Source organism: Zymoseptoria tritici, chromosome 2 (assembly GCF_000219625.1).
Source record: "Zymoseptoria tritici IPO323 chromosome 2, whole genome shotgun sequence".
Classification (NCBI taxonomy): Eukaryota; Fungi; Ascomycota; class Dothideomycetes; order Mycosphaerellales; family Mycosphaerellaceae; genus Zymoseptoria; species Zymoseptoria tritici.
In genome coordinates this window covers 335727-349158 of record NC_018217.1, presented here as the reverse complement: position 1 = coordinate 349158, position 13432 = coordinate 335727, and the positions used below count along the sequence as shown (strand labels likewise).

The 13432-nt window shown below is 50.7% G+C and overlaps 4 protein-coding genes across 4 annotated transcripts; 1 reads left to right on the top strand and 3 right to left on the bottom strand.

Annotated features, from left to right (window-relative positions):
* Positions 1 to 2852: 2852 nt before the first annotated feature.
* On the top strand, positions 2853 to 3438 carry MYCGRDRAFT_103029 (uncharacterized protein; the record flags this gene model as incomplete). Its single annotated transcript, XM_003855741.1, has 2 exons — positions 2853 to 2926; positions 2992 to 3438. The coding sequence occupies one exon, from the start codon at positions 2993 to 2995 to the stop codon at positions 3278 to 3280; it is 288 nt and encodes a 95-aa protein (XP_003855789.1).
* Positions 3439 to 5012: 1574 nt separating this feature from the next.
* Positions 5013 to 6687, bottom strand: MYCGRDRAFT_103027 (uncharacterized protein; the record flags this gene model as incomplete). Its single annotated transcript, XM_003854681.1, has 1 exon — positions 5013 to 6687. One exon carries the CDS (start codon positions 6658 to 6660, stop codon positions 5227 to 5229), a length of 1434 nt encoding a protein of 477 aa, XP_003854729.1.
* A 945-nt stretch (positions 6688 to 7632) lies between these two features.
* On the bottom strand, positions 7633 to 9888 carry ARP2402 (actin-related protein, ARP5 class; the record flags this gene model as incomplete). Its single annotated transcript, XM_003854680.1, has 1 exon — positions 7633 to 9888. One exon carries the CDS (start codon positions 9886 to 9888, stop codon positions 7633 to 7635), a length of 2256 nt encoding a protein of 751 aa, XP_003854728.1.
* A 302-nt stretch (positions 9889 to 10190) lies between these two features.
* Positions 10191 to 13316, bottom strand: MYCGRDRAFT_107834 (uncharacterized protein; the record flags this gene model as incomplete). Its single annotated transcript, XM_003854679.1, has 4 exons — positions 10191 to 10218; positions 10521 to 10618; positions 11233 to 11293; positions 11725 to 13316. 4 exons carry the CDS (start codon positions 13074 to 13076, stop codon positions 10191 to 10193), a joined length of 1539 nt encoding a protein of 512 aa, XP_003854727.1.
* Positions 13317 to 13432: the final 116 nt, after the last annotated feature.

Below are 13432 nucleotides of genomic sequence, written 5' to 3'. Positions count from 1 at the left end.
ATAATAGGCTCGTTTAGTCGCGGATAGGGTCGTTTAGTAAGAATAGCGGTTTTTCGATAAAATTCGCGGTCGTCCGGTAGAAGATAGGGCTAGAAGGGAACTAAACGCTACGTTAGTACTATATAGGCTACAAATGCCCCGTAGGGGGGCACTTTTAGACCTGTTTAGCTATCGGATAGGGTTAAGTTATACTTACTAAGTCTGCATAAGGTTGTTAAAGAAGAGAAGAATTCGAGGGATCCGAGCCTAGGTTTTAAAGCCGCGGTAGACCCCGATTAAGGCCTTAGGCTATTAAACTTAGCAAACACTAAAAAGAATTTACTCGAGGTAAACCCGTTTAGAGCGCGACGCTCTACGTAAGGAGGGGGGCTATGTTATATCTGCCTCCGCCGAATACCGGCAATCGGCATCTAATCCCCTACCTTAGCGGCATATGCACCCCTACTAAGGCCTTTTAAGCTCGTTTAAGCTAGATTGCGCCTACATAATTAATACGACCGAAGAAGAGGCGAAGGAGGAACTCGAGGTATAAGGATACGTAGAATCTCCTCCTTCCGAGAGAGTATCAAATCGAGTCTATTCTAAAGTGATTTATACTACTACTCTATTCTTAACTACACCTTTTATAATACCCTTTTACCCTAATACGTCCGGATAGCCTCTCTAAACCTAGTAACTTCCTTATTTTTACGACGTATAGATAAGACTAAACCTATAGTAATCCCCTTATAATAGTAACTAAAGGTAGTTAATTACTACTAGCTCTACGAGGTAACTATATATAACGTCTATAAGGAGGAAGTTAGAAGATACTAATATTAGTAGCGCCCGGCGCTAAACTATAAATAGACGTACTCTATAATAATTAACCGTTATAGGAAGCTCTAACTTAAGTTATTATATATAATTAACTAAACTTCTATCTTACCTCTAAACGCGTATTTTTAAGGGCTCTTTAAAATAATATATACTAATACTATATAAACTACTTACTAGTACTACTTAGAAGGCTAAAATACGGCCTAAGAAGAAGGCTATAATTATAAGAGCTATTAGAGACTATAGTACCGGTAGGTTTAGCTACTACATAGACTACGCCGTACTCTATAATATACCTTATAGAAGCTTTATTAATTACTTAACTAGCGCTACTTAATAGTATACTATTATATAAGTATAAGAATTAACTAAGTAGAGCTAGTAGAGCCGCCCTTATCGTCTATATTAAACGGATAACTACTATAGGCTTCCTACTAATTTAAGAAATAGTTAGGCTATAGGTAGAGTAATTACGGACTTATTAGCTTAATTATAACCCTAACGAGGAGCCTATTAGTATTTACTAGCCTATATACTAGAAGCTAGTTACTAAGAGGTAGAGGTTTAATACTTCCTTCCGTAATAAGCTACTTACTAAGCTAGCTAATAAGTAGTAACTAAATACTATAGTCTAGTATTATAGATAATATATAATTACTCTTAGAGTAGTTAAGGTAATAAGATAAGGGCTTATAAGAGTACGTTAGACTATTACTCGTAAGGAATAAATATGCTCTAATAAGCTAGTAGCTATAAGTAAGAGTAAGAGCTAGTAGAAGGACGCTATATATAACGAGCTTCTAATATCGTTTTATAAGGACTTAGTTATAAAGTATAAAGGGTATAATATTCTAGTACTAGCTATTAATCGTACTCTTAACTATATTAACGAGGATCTTATAGCGTAGAAGGAAGCTAAGGAAGCTACTTATATTACTTATAATATATATAAGAAGATAGTAAAGAAGGAGACTACTAATATAGCTAATAGGGTATCTATAATAGAAGTAATCTATACTAAAGTAGACCTTCTTAATACTATAGTTATTACTTACTTTATAGCTCTTAGAGTAGTAGTAATACTAGTAGTTATTAACTAGCTAGCTACTAGTAATGCCGATAATAAGGCTAAGGCTAAGGATAAGGGTAATAGTACTAAAGATAATAATATAGAGCCCTTCTACTCTTAATAGCTCGATCTAAGGCTCTATAAAGCCTTACTATAGCCTTCCTTACTACTATATAGTAAGGGAAGCTATTAATATACTAATAACGAGTTAGATTAGGCTCTTAAAGAGGGGCCTAAGGTAGATAGTAGTATTAGCTACTTCTAAGTTAATTACCGCCCTTAGAAGTAGTTTCTTATTAATACCTATTAATTATTCTTATTTAAGTAACGCTTCTTATTAGCTAGTAAACTTACTATCTTATTTAATAGTAGTAGTAGAGGTATATAGCGTAAAGCCCCTCTTAGTAAAGCTAGCTAATAAACTTTATATAAATATTATAATACTACTACTATTTTATATAAGCGCTTTCTTTATTACGTCTAAGTAAACCGAATGCGCTCTTTAATATAGCCTACTTAGAATGTTAATAACACGTCTAATTGTTAAGTAATGTAGTAGTGTCGTTGCAATATAATAGGGGGGGGAGTGCTAAGGCGCCTTCTAACTTCCCTAAATTCTAACTTCCTCCTTATAGACGTTAGGCCTGCGACTGCGATGTCTACCGTCTACAGCACCTTCGCACATCGGAGGGATCACCGTTTAAACCTTGTCTAAGGTTAATGGCCTGCTTACAAGGAGCTAGGCCAATACAATCCCAGACATGTTCCCGGAGCCTGTTAGTGCCCACCAGCGGTGATCCCTCCGATGTGCGAAGGTGCTGTACGTTGTCGTGCAAGGTTCGAGTCATCGAAGAGTCAAGACCGCCATCCATCGATGTACGTACGCATCTACTCGATTAAGTTCGTCTCCTTGATATCGATCTATCAAACAAGCTCCATCGCCGACCAGAAGGGCCTGCAACGAATAAAACACCAATTCACAACACACTTGAAAACTCGACGAGTCGCGACTCGCACTCGCAATCACCCACAAGAAAAGTATCCAATCAGAAAATCAGCACATGTTCGAGGTCCCATTCTCACACCGTAGCTTCGACTTCCAGCATGGCAGCTTCGCACTCTCCAAAGCTCGGCGCTCGATCCCGCCCAGGCATGCAAGGTTCCGGCGATGCTGATCGCGAATCCAACATCAGCAAGCGACGCGTGTTTGAGATGGAGAAGGAGATGCTTACCGGAACGGGATCCGTTCGACGCGGTGCGCAACTTATCCACACATGCAGGTTCCGGCGATGCTGCGCACAATCTCAACATCAGCATCCGACGCATGTCGGAGAGGAAAGAGCAGATGCATACCAGACTGGCACTTGTGTGATGCTGCCACAGCTGCACTGAGTGTCGCGGTGGCACTGTGATTCGAAACGTATCAGCAGATTGAAAGCAAGGCGGACTCGGGGAGGCGAAGACTCACCCGGGCCAAGGTGTTGTCGATGAACAAGCCGATGACTGCGGCGACGATGGCCATGTTCGAGATGTTCGGGATGATGTTCATGGTTTCGTTGTGCGAAGCGGAGTCCCTGGGCTGAAAATCGTTGGATGGGTAGAACGACGATTGGGTTCTTTGCCTGACAGAACTTGGATGGCGGTAGAGAAGAGGCCCAGAGGAGGAATTTGGTGGGCTTATATGCCCTGCGCATGCTCACTCGCTCGAGACAACCCAAATGTGGGCGGGCAGTACGACCGTCGACAAGTCCCGTTCCAAAGGACAACCATTGGCTGTGTCTGGAGCAGGGGAGCACCGACACGTCCGCTCCAATAAAGCTAGCCGAGATGGACAGCAGGGGCAGCTCCTGGTATGTTCAGACTTCAGAGTCCCCAAGCCCAGAGTCGCGCCCAGCCCAATGCTTATCAGGAAGCTCTGACCCGAAAGCAATGATGTAGCGCCACCAAGCACAGAAGACCGACAGTGAAGATTTTAAGGGCTGGGTACCTGCAGTACATACATTGCGACGAAACTTCGCCCTCTCCGAGCGGCTGTCGACAAGAGGTAGACCGACTGATAAAACCCCTCCGAGGTGACATGTCATGCTCATCAAACGTTGTTCTGCCGACCCCTGCCATCGCAAGAGGACGGTGGAACGATTCGTTTTTAGACTTCACTGCGCTCATGCCACCTGCGTTACGGTGACATCCATTCGGACCATGACCTTGCGAAGACCAGATTTTGAATGATTTTCAAATCGAATCTCTTCGACCCGAACGGTATCGGAGGACCTTGAAACCAAACACTCTGTCTGCTTGAACCATCCTCGCTACATCCGGAGTGGCAAAGCACATCGTCATTCATGCTTTCGTGCTGGACGTGGTAGCCTGTTCCCGATGCCCATCCGGATGATCGGGCCATGAGCATGGCCAAAAGAGGCAGCGAGGACCAGGGCGCACATTGTGCTCATCTCGTGCTCATCAGCTCTCATGCTCATCAGCTCACCTACGCATGGACCAATACTGCCCAAACTGTCAGTCGACTGTCTTCGCAACGCTAGGACGCAGCTTCAGAGGCGAACTTGTGTCTTCCCACCATGGCGGTAAGTGGTGCGATTTTTTGCACGTGCGTTGATGACTCGGTGTCACGTCGTGCACCAAGCACCGCTGTTCCCAGCTTGAGGACATCGACAGAATTGTCGGTCGCAGTGCGAAAAAATCTTACTGTAGACCACGGATCCCATTGTCCGTCGAACCCGGGGGATGGGATGTGCAGGGTGAGGGCAGTGCAGGGAGTCAGCGAAACGACACGTCCAGCGGTGAATCCAATCCCGTTCAGAACAGCTAGAAGTTGGGATCGCACTGGTGAAGTTGGCAGCCAGCCTGCCCTGCTGCTGAACGACATTCGCTGTGGTAGCGACTGTGTCGATCAAGGCGAGCAACGACGAGCAATCGAGCAAGAAGCTGCTCGAGAAGCGACGAGGTACCGAGACCACAATCATCATCCGCCGAGAGATTACAAGAGTAAGCACTGCTCAAGACATCACGACACAACCTCATCTTGTCTTTTGCTAGCGCCTTGACAGCTGTACAGTCAACACACCAGTGCGACGGGTACCCACTTAAACCATGTCACGTGCAAGGGACCCTTGGTGTGATTGAGGCCGACGGAAGGTGCGGCCCGCGTTAAGCGAGCCAATTAAATCAGTCTATCTGACTTCACTTGACGAACTAATTGATTACAAAGCAAAATCCGGGAAAGAATGGATAGCTGAAAATTCAGCTTGACTTCGCACCCTCACCGCTCCACAACCACCAACACCACCATCTCGAAACCGCTCCCAATCGATTCGCCGGCATCAATAGCCCGTGTGGCGACCTTTACGCGCAATCACCTTCTCGCAACGCGACCGAAACGAGCCCGTAATCCGACCGATATCGTGCTCCGTCAGCGAGTCCCATACCTCTTGGATTTGCTGTCTGTGGACCTCTGGAGTCGACGGCAATGGGTAGAAACGATTCAGGCGATACTTCATAATGGCCCACACGTTCTCAATTGGATTGAGGTCTGGTGAATTGGCTGGCCAGACGTCGAGACTGTGAGGGATCTCAAGGCGATCCAGCTCGTTGCGGAAGGCTGGAGCTTTGTGGACCGATGCACCGTCCAGCATGAGCATTGGCATGGCATCGTGGGTGACCGAGATATCCACATCACCGTTGACAGCATCGTCGACAATGGCGTCCTCGGCCACAGGTGTTGGGCTTCCAAAGCGGCCGTCAATTGTCTCGAAGGCGCTCTCGAAGGATTCGACACCGCTGTCGAATTGCTCTTGCAGTCGCAACGCAGCCTCTGCATCACCACACTCACGCCAAAAGCGGTGCAGCTCTGGTATCACATGCTCCTTCAGGCTCGCAGCGGTCATCTTGCCCCATTGATTGTTCCAGAAGATGAGTCTGCTCTTCTTGTTACCGCAGATGAAGCCAAACACCAGCTGCGTCTTCTGGCGCCGGTATTTTGGCCCAAGACAGTCCGGATCAAACACCTCATCAGCACGACGAATAACCAGAAACTTCTGTTGACCACCTTGGCCAAACGCAGCTGAATCACCGAACTGGAAGGTCCGGCCATTGTTGCTCTGATCAATGCACCACTGACCGAACTGTGGCCTTAAATCGAGTCCATCAGCATCCAAGAACGGCGCTCGTTTGGCCACTCGCTTGAAGTATCCACGCTCGTTGAGCCTGCGGCGAATGGTGTCGACCGAGCATACCAATTCGAGCTGCTCTTTGATCTGCTGATAGGTCGCTCTGCGTCCTTCTGCGCTGCCAGTGACATAGTCGATGATCCGGTTGGCCACAGGGGTGCCAAACTGACGCAGTCCGTGCAGGTGACTGTGAAGGTGTCGACCAGGTGTTGCTGCCTCATTCGCCACCCTCTGAACGGTGGTATATGGCTCATCAAGAGCAGCTGCAATGCGAGCAAAGGTCCAGCCAGCGATGCGTTTGAGAGCCTTGATTTGCTGACGAATGGTGTATGGAATGAGCCCTCGATCAACATGCACTGGTTGCTCGAACGCTGCTGGCTCGGCTGCTGGCTCAGCTGCTGGCTCTGGCTCAGGTGTCGCTGGAGCTGGAGCTGGCCATGGCAACAGTCGTCGACCGACCATGCCATTCGCGAGCACTGGACGGTGACCAACGACACGAGCTGCTGAAGGAAGGGGGTGTTGTGGTGGATCAAAGGCGTCGGAGCTGCTGGAGCTTGCAAACGAGTGTTGTGGATTGATATAGGGCATTGCGAGTGAACAGACAATTGAAGGGACAGTGGAGGTTTGGATACACCAATTCACTGCGATCTACCACCATATATATGCACCAGCAACCCACCTTCTGTCGCAGGCAACGCGGTCACGAATACGAGCACACGAACGACGTGCTCACACCGCTTAAAACCTCCACCAGCGGTGGCTACACCGCTCACCAAACACCGCTCTGATAGCGCTGACAGCAGCGACACCAATGTGAAGCCATTGAAGGCTGATGAACTGATATACAAGGGCATGGCCATGCAACATGCTTAACAGCCTTGCAAGCGTTCACAAGCGTTCAACCGGTCGCTCTGAACCATGGTTAGCACCCTCACAGCCGTTCAACCGGTAGCTCTAAACCATGGTTAGCACCCTCACAACCTTGCTAATCACACGCACCACCATGCACAGACAACAACACCACCAATCAATCCATCGACAAGCCCTGCAAAAGCGACCAAGAGCGGTTAATCACCACCGGCTCTGCGAGGTGACTGTATCCCAGACCCGGGACAGCTATCCCAGACCCTGCTAGACGCGCGTGCATCTCCTCGGAGAAGGGACAGACAGTTGTGCGTTCGACTAGTCGAACCCATCTCACCGTCGATGAATCATGGATCCTGTCGCATTTGCTTTGCGAGGGCATTCCCGTCGATGCAAAGGATATTGATTGATGAGAGATGGGACATGTGACGAGACATACAGCCGCCATGTGCTACGATCTTGATGAGGTTATCTCATTCGCATTGAACAGATCTTCCAGTCTTCAGGAGCACTTTGTACAACGACGGCCGTTCGGTTCAAAAGCCACATAACTTTTGACTTTTCATCGGAATGTACTGTGCTTTCTCTCTCCAGTGACATCGGCTCGATACTCTTGGTAGCCGCTCGACGACCTTTCGTGTACCTGTGCCTGGCTCTCATAATCCTCTCCCACCATCCCCTCCCCTCTCCGCAACTCTACGAATACACATTCCCCAAATTGTGCTCCCGGATATACTCCCCTCCCTTCTCCTCCCACTCCCCTCTCGTCACAAAACTCCCCCTCCCCTCCCCCCTCGCCGCCCACCTCGCCGCCCCCCTCCACGCATCCAACACCGGATCCTTCGCCCTTCTCACCCCCAACTCCGCCTCAACCGGCAACACAGCCCTCAATTCATCCCGCAGTCTCTCCTCAAACCCCTTGAACAGCGTATATCCTCCTGTCACAAACACGTCTTTCAGAATCCCATCTCGCGCGGGGTGGTTGGCGAGTCGCTGCGTGAGAATATCCTCTGCAATCTCCACGATTCCCGCTTGGTCCACCCCCGCAATACCCGGTTGGAACACGACTTCGGGCACGCGGATCCGCTCGACGTTGAGGTGGAATTGGTTTGCTTCGCGCGCGCTTTCGGCGTCGAACGGCCAGGGTCCGCGGACGAAGGAGTGGAGGAGAGACTTTGTCCAGTCTCGTTGGGCTTCTTGTGTGCTTTGCTCGGTGAAGTCCGGGTCGTATTTCAGTAATTGCGCTTCGATGCTCTTGAGCGTGGCGGAGAGGTCTTCTTCTTCGTCATCCTCGTCGTCGTCTTTGCCCGCTTGGATTTCGCGGTAAATCGCCCAGTCCGCGTCGTCGGCGCCGAAACCATCGTCGTCGCCTCCGCCGCGGCGGCGTTTGCGGCCCGTTGGTGTGTCGGAGGCGAGGTTGGCGATATGTTTCATTCGCATTTGACTGGCTTGGGATTTGCGGTTGCCGAGGTCGGCTTTCAGGCGGTCGCGCTCTTTGATTTTTTGCACTGCGGCTTGTCGAGCGGCGCGACGTTCTTCGACCCAGGATTCGAGGTCGGCTTCGCGTCGTTCGTCGTCGAGACGTTGGATTTCTGCTTGTCGTGCTTTTTCGGCGTCCTTCTCCGCTTTGGCTCGTGCTCGGGCGTCGTGGTTGGCTTTCATGAGGCGTTGTTGACGTTTGGCTTTTAGGTCGTCTTCGTCTAGGTCATCATCGGGGACGTCGAGGAGAGGGTAAGTTGGTGGTTCTTCGGCTTCTTCTTCAAGATCGCCGACGTCTTTGTTGCGTTGCTTGCGGATGCTCTTTTCCATTTCCTTGATTTTGCGGTCGAGCTGGGCTTCATCTTTGAACTCATCTTCTTCCAGTAATGATCTGATCTCCTTCTTTGTCGTTGCTTCTTGTACTTGTCCTTGCAGCTGCTTGAAGTACTCAAGCTCTTGCTCTTTCCTGACCAGCTTCTCCAGACGCATCTTCGCTGCTTGTTCTTGTAGCCTTCTTCCACCCTCTCGTCTCTTCTCCTCTGCCCGCTTGATTTCCTCTTCCGTCTTTTGGATCACCTCCTTCTCGGTGAATGGAAGCTGCACGATGTGATCACGATCCTCCAAGCCTGTCCACTCCAGCATCTTCACGGTCTCCTGGTCGTAATTCTGGCTGACGTAGCAATGTTGCCGCACAAGATCCTCAATCTGTGTATCTGTGACCTTACCAGAGGTGAGAAGTCCTGGGTACTTCGTCTTCAGAAGCCTCTGCAGGTACTCCACGCAATGTGATCGTCCCCAGTCCAGGCGTGTCGCATGACTGATGAGCGGTTGCTTGTCCACCACCGGTATCAAATGCGTGCTCATATTCGCGCTCGAAACGACCAACCCCGTGTTCCCACCATTGTAGTCATAACTAAATAGCGAGTCCACACCATACGCCACGCTCGGCACATTATACAGCTCAAAGAGAATCTCACTCATGACCTTCCTCGTATAGCCCAAATTTGCCAGCGGCTCCGTCATGACCACCGGCCGGTCGACCGCTCCCTTTGACCCATCAATGCCCAGCTTCAAGAAAATGTAGTCCAACACCCCCTCCTGCACATCCCAGTTATTGACAATGTTGCTCCCCGGCTCATACACATTCTTCGCCTGTCCACGCGCCGTGCCGTCAAAGTAGATCTCACTTCCGATGAACATGAGTTTGCGATTCAATTTCCGGTCGGTATAGCGCGCCATGAGCGGTGGGAATTGCAGGCGGGGAGTCGCGTCGGTCTGCCAGCCGGCGCGGACGGAAGAGGAGCCATTGTCGATGACTATTGCTGTGTCGGAGGTGGTTTGCGAGTAGGCGTGTCGGTCGGCGGGAAGTTGGCCTTGGTATGGAGGATCGCTGACGTTGTAGATGTGAGAAGGTGGTCCTTTGGGAGAGTTGATGCCAGATTGGGTCTGGATGGGGAGGGTGTAGTGAGGCATGGCGGCGATGCGTCGATGTTGCGGAACTATGTTGTGGTCATGGCGTGCGTTATATCTGGAGGGATTCTCTGTGTCGGCGAGGTAACACGTCAAAGAATTATTCACCAGTGAGGTTGTCGAGGTTGCAGTGCATTCGATCAATCGAGCTTCACGAATCTGGGGTGCTAGAGGAAGGCGCACGGGCCACACATATGGAGGTCTCTCTTTCACATGTCATCGCACTACGTAGACTAACTCTTGCGCTTGACACCACATACAAAGGAGACGGATTTCATTCGTTCAAGTCTTGGACCAAGTCATTGCTACTGCGGTCTTCCCAAGACGTAGAGCCTGGTCGAGATCAGCTCAACAGCGATTAGATCGGTTCCATCTTCACACGCTCCACATCATCGCTGGAAAAGGTACTCTCTACCGCCTGTGTGAAGCCTGCAAGATTCTGCCTACGCCACTGCTGGTTGCCTCCACGCTCAGAGAAAGCGTGAGTCCGGCAGTTGCATGATCGTTGCTATCGATCGTCCAAAAGAAGCCATGCCACGGCAACATTCAAGGCGATCCTGGGTCAAGAGAGCATTCGCTGGTTCCGGCGCAAGCGGGATCTCTTCTCGGATCGAATCTCAGCTACATCGTCTTACCTTGCCGGCGACGAAGTCATTAAGCCAAATGCTGAGACACGGAAAGTCTCCTTGACGATGGGCGATCCGTGCACGTTGACAAGCAAGTTGATCCTTACCTGGATACGACGTGTCATCAAAGCTGTTGTAGGTCCTACCTTGTTGTCGCGGAGATCTTGAGCCCAAGAGTCGATGCCATAGGTACCTCCCAGCAGATGCTTCAGCTTTTACTCGTTTGTGCGTTCGGAAGAGGGCCGGGTCGTAACACTCAGCATGGAAGCACTACTGTTAAGACATGAACTGACATCATTCCTAGAGCTACTATCCCTGATTCTCCAGGAGTTTCGAGAGCTGGGACACCCCTTGAGTCAGACGTGGACGCTGCGCCATTGCCTGCGTGCAGAAGACGTATAAACAGCCTTGCGTCGCCGGAGTCCTGACCAGCTCTCAAGTCCTACAACCTCAAGTCTCCGAAACCTCCAAACATTCAAGTACTCCCGCCAAATCAATCACCGTTCAATCCACCATGCACGCCTTCAAGCTCCTCGCTATGCTGTTCGTCAGCTCGGCCTTCGCCTGTACGTTTGCGTCTCCACGCCTGATTATTCCGGCTTCACCGCTGACAACAGCCTCACAGTCCCCGCCCAAGATGGCGCCGCCGCTGCCCTTGGACACATCCTCGTCAAACGCTGCACCAGCCAAGGATGTACGTGACTAGGTCCTCCCCACGTACGATGGTTTGCAAACGACTAACGTGGGTGGACGATGATAGCGGCTTGCCACGCCGATGACTGCTGCAATGCACAGGGAGTTACTCAGGCGGGATTATGCTACAGCGGCGGTCCCGATCCGGATGCCGCTTCCGGCCTGATCTGCCACTAGATCAGAAGATCTGGAACGCTTTCTGCACTCGTTCGGCTACCAAAGGAGAAGACTGCAAGCTCGAAACGGATGGGTCTCGTGTGGCGGCGATGTGGTTTTGGAGACAGGTTGTGCTCGACATATACATTTCAACGACGTTGACGATCTTTCGGCTCACACAGATGCCACATTTCCTGTTTTCCGTCCCTCACATCAGGTTTGAGCTGTCGCATCTGCACTCACGCAGATGAATTGTCGACACCCGAAAGTGGTCCTGCCACAACGTCTCTTGCATTTTCACTTACAAACACGGGAGCCTTCTCCATGTGCAATGCCCAGTCCGCCACTTCGTCTCTCCCCTCACAACCTCGCCTTCGCGTCACCCTTCGCATACTCCTCATCCAACACCATGCCCTTCCTCCCCTCTCCCCTCCAATCATTCGTCCAAACATGATCCGCCTCGATCCTCTCCTTCGGCCACGCCCACCTCTTCCTCAGCTCACTTCCTAGCTCGTCCCTATCCCTGCCCTCAATCACATCCACAATCCTCCCTCCAATAATCGGCAAGAACTTATACCCATGTCCCGAGCCGCCCGTGGCAACGAAGAGTCCCGAATACTTCGGATGGTAGCTGATCAACCAATCTCCAGAGACGGTGTCCGTGTACCAACAAATCCGCGTATTGGTCCACGGTCGCTCGCCCATCGACGGTATGGCTTTTCGTAGAAACGCACGGCACGCAGCGTCGCCTTCCGGTGGAATTTGCATGTTGGGATGCGTAACGCCTGTTCGAGGGAGGGAGACGGTGATAGTCTCGCCTCTGACCTCAGGATGTGGAATCCTCACAGGGTTCGCGTATCCATATCCATGACGAGCGACTTTGAGGATACCATCTCGAGGAGGGATGATGAACATCCCGTCGTCTTCGCAGAGCAGAACTGGTTGCCCTGCTTGCGAGTGGTGGGCTTCTTCTTCAGGTGAGATGTTCACGTATGCCATGACTTGGCCTGTCGCAGAGGCGATGCCGCGGAGATCGATGAGGGCTGGCGTCCATGCTCCTGTGGCGAGGATTGTCAGGTCGGCTTTCATTCGGCTACCGTCTTTCAGGATGACACCTTCGACGTCGGAAGAGGAAAAGAGGAGCCGAGTGACTTCGGCGGTGAGGAACTTCACTCGTCCCAATGCTTCAACCTGCCGTCGCATGTACTTGACGCCATCTTCGGCGTGCGCCCAACCGGAAGTCCAGTTCACGTAACCCTTTGCATTCGCCAAATTCTCGCTCACCACGGGAATGGTATCAGCCGCGCGATCGAAAACAGTGATTTGACCGCCGTCTTCTTTCTTGCCCTTCTTCAGACCAAGAGTTTCCGTGACATTGCGGAGAGCGTCTTCAAGGAAATGCTCTGCGCTGGCATCGGCAGTAGCAGAGTTGTTGAGGAGAGCCAGACCACTTTCTGTGTAGCGACCTTCAGCACCGAAAGCTCCCCGCCAATGGGGCATGGCTTCAGTCATGAGCTTCGCATAAGGTAGGCTGGCATAGTCGGCGCGGATGATACGTGAGCTGTCGATTGAGGAGCCATCTGGTGCTGGAAAGGGACATCGTTCGATCACTGTGATGTCAATGTCTTTCGATCTTGTTGCGAGTTCGTATGCCGTTCCCAACCCGAAGACGCCTGAGCCGACGATGATTACGCTGGAGGGGAGTGCTTTGGCCATGATTGCGGTCGCGACCTTGTCTTCCTGGCTGTCTCCTCAACAGGTTCCGGTCTCTTTGATATTCCTTGAAGATAGGTACGAAGAAAAAAAATCGTGAACAGATGCTGCCCTGTGTATATGTCCGTTAGTAGCCGATCGTGAGCATTGCCAACCGCCAATTCACGAGGCGAGTACACTGGTAGAAAGGGTGAAAGATGCTTGAGAAGTATATACAGGAAGCTGACGAGTATCACGCCGCCTGCTCAAGAGTCAACTCGACCGACTGGCCGGTGATGGAGTGCGGTGAAAGTCACCGGCCAAGTCTCTTTTATCGAAGTTCTCCCGATGTAATTCCAGCTCCACCTTCCATTGCTCTT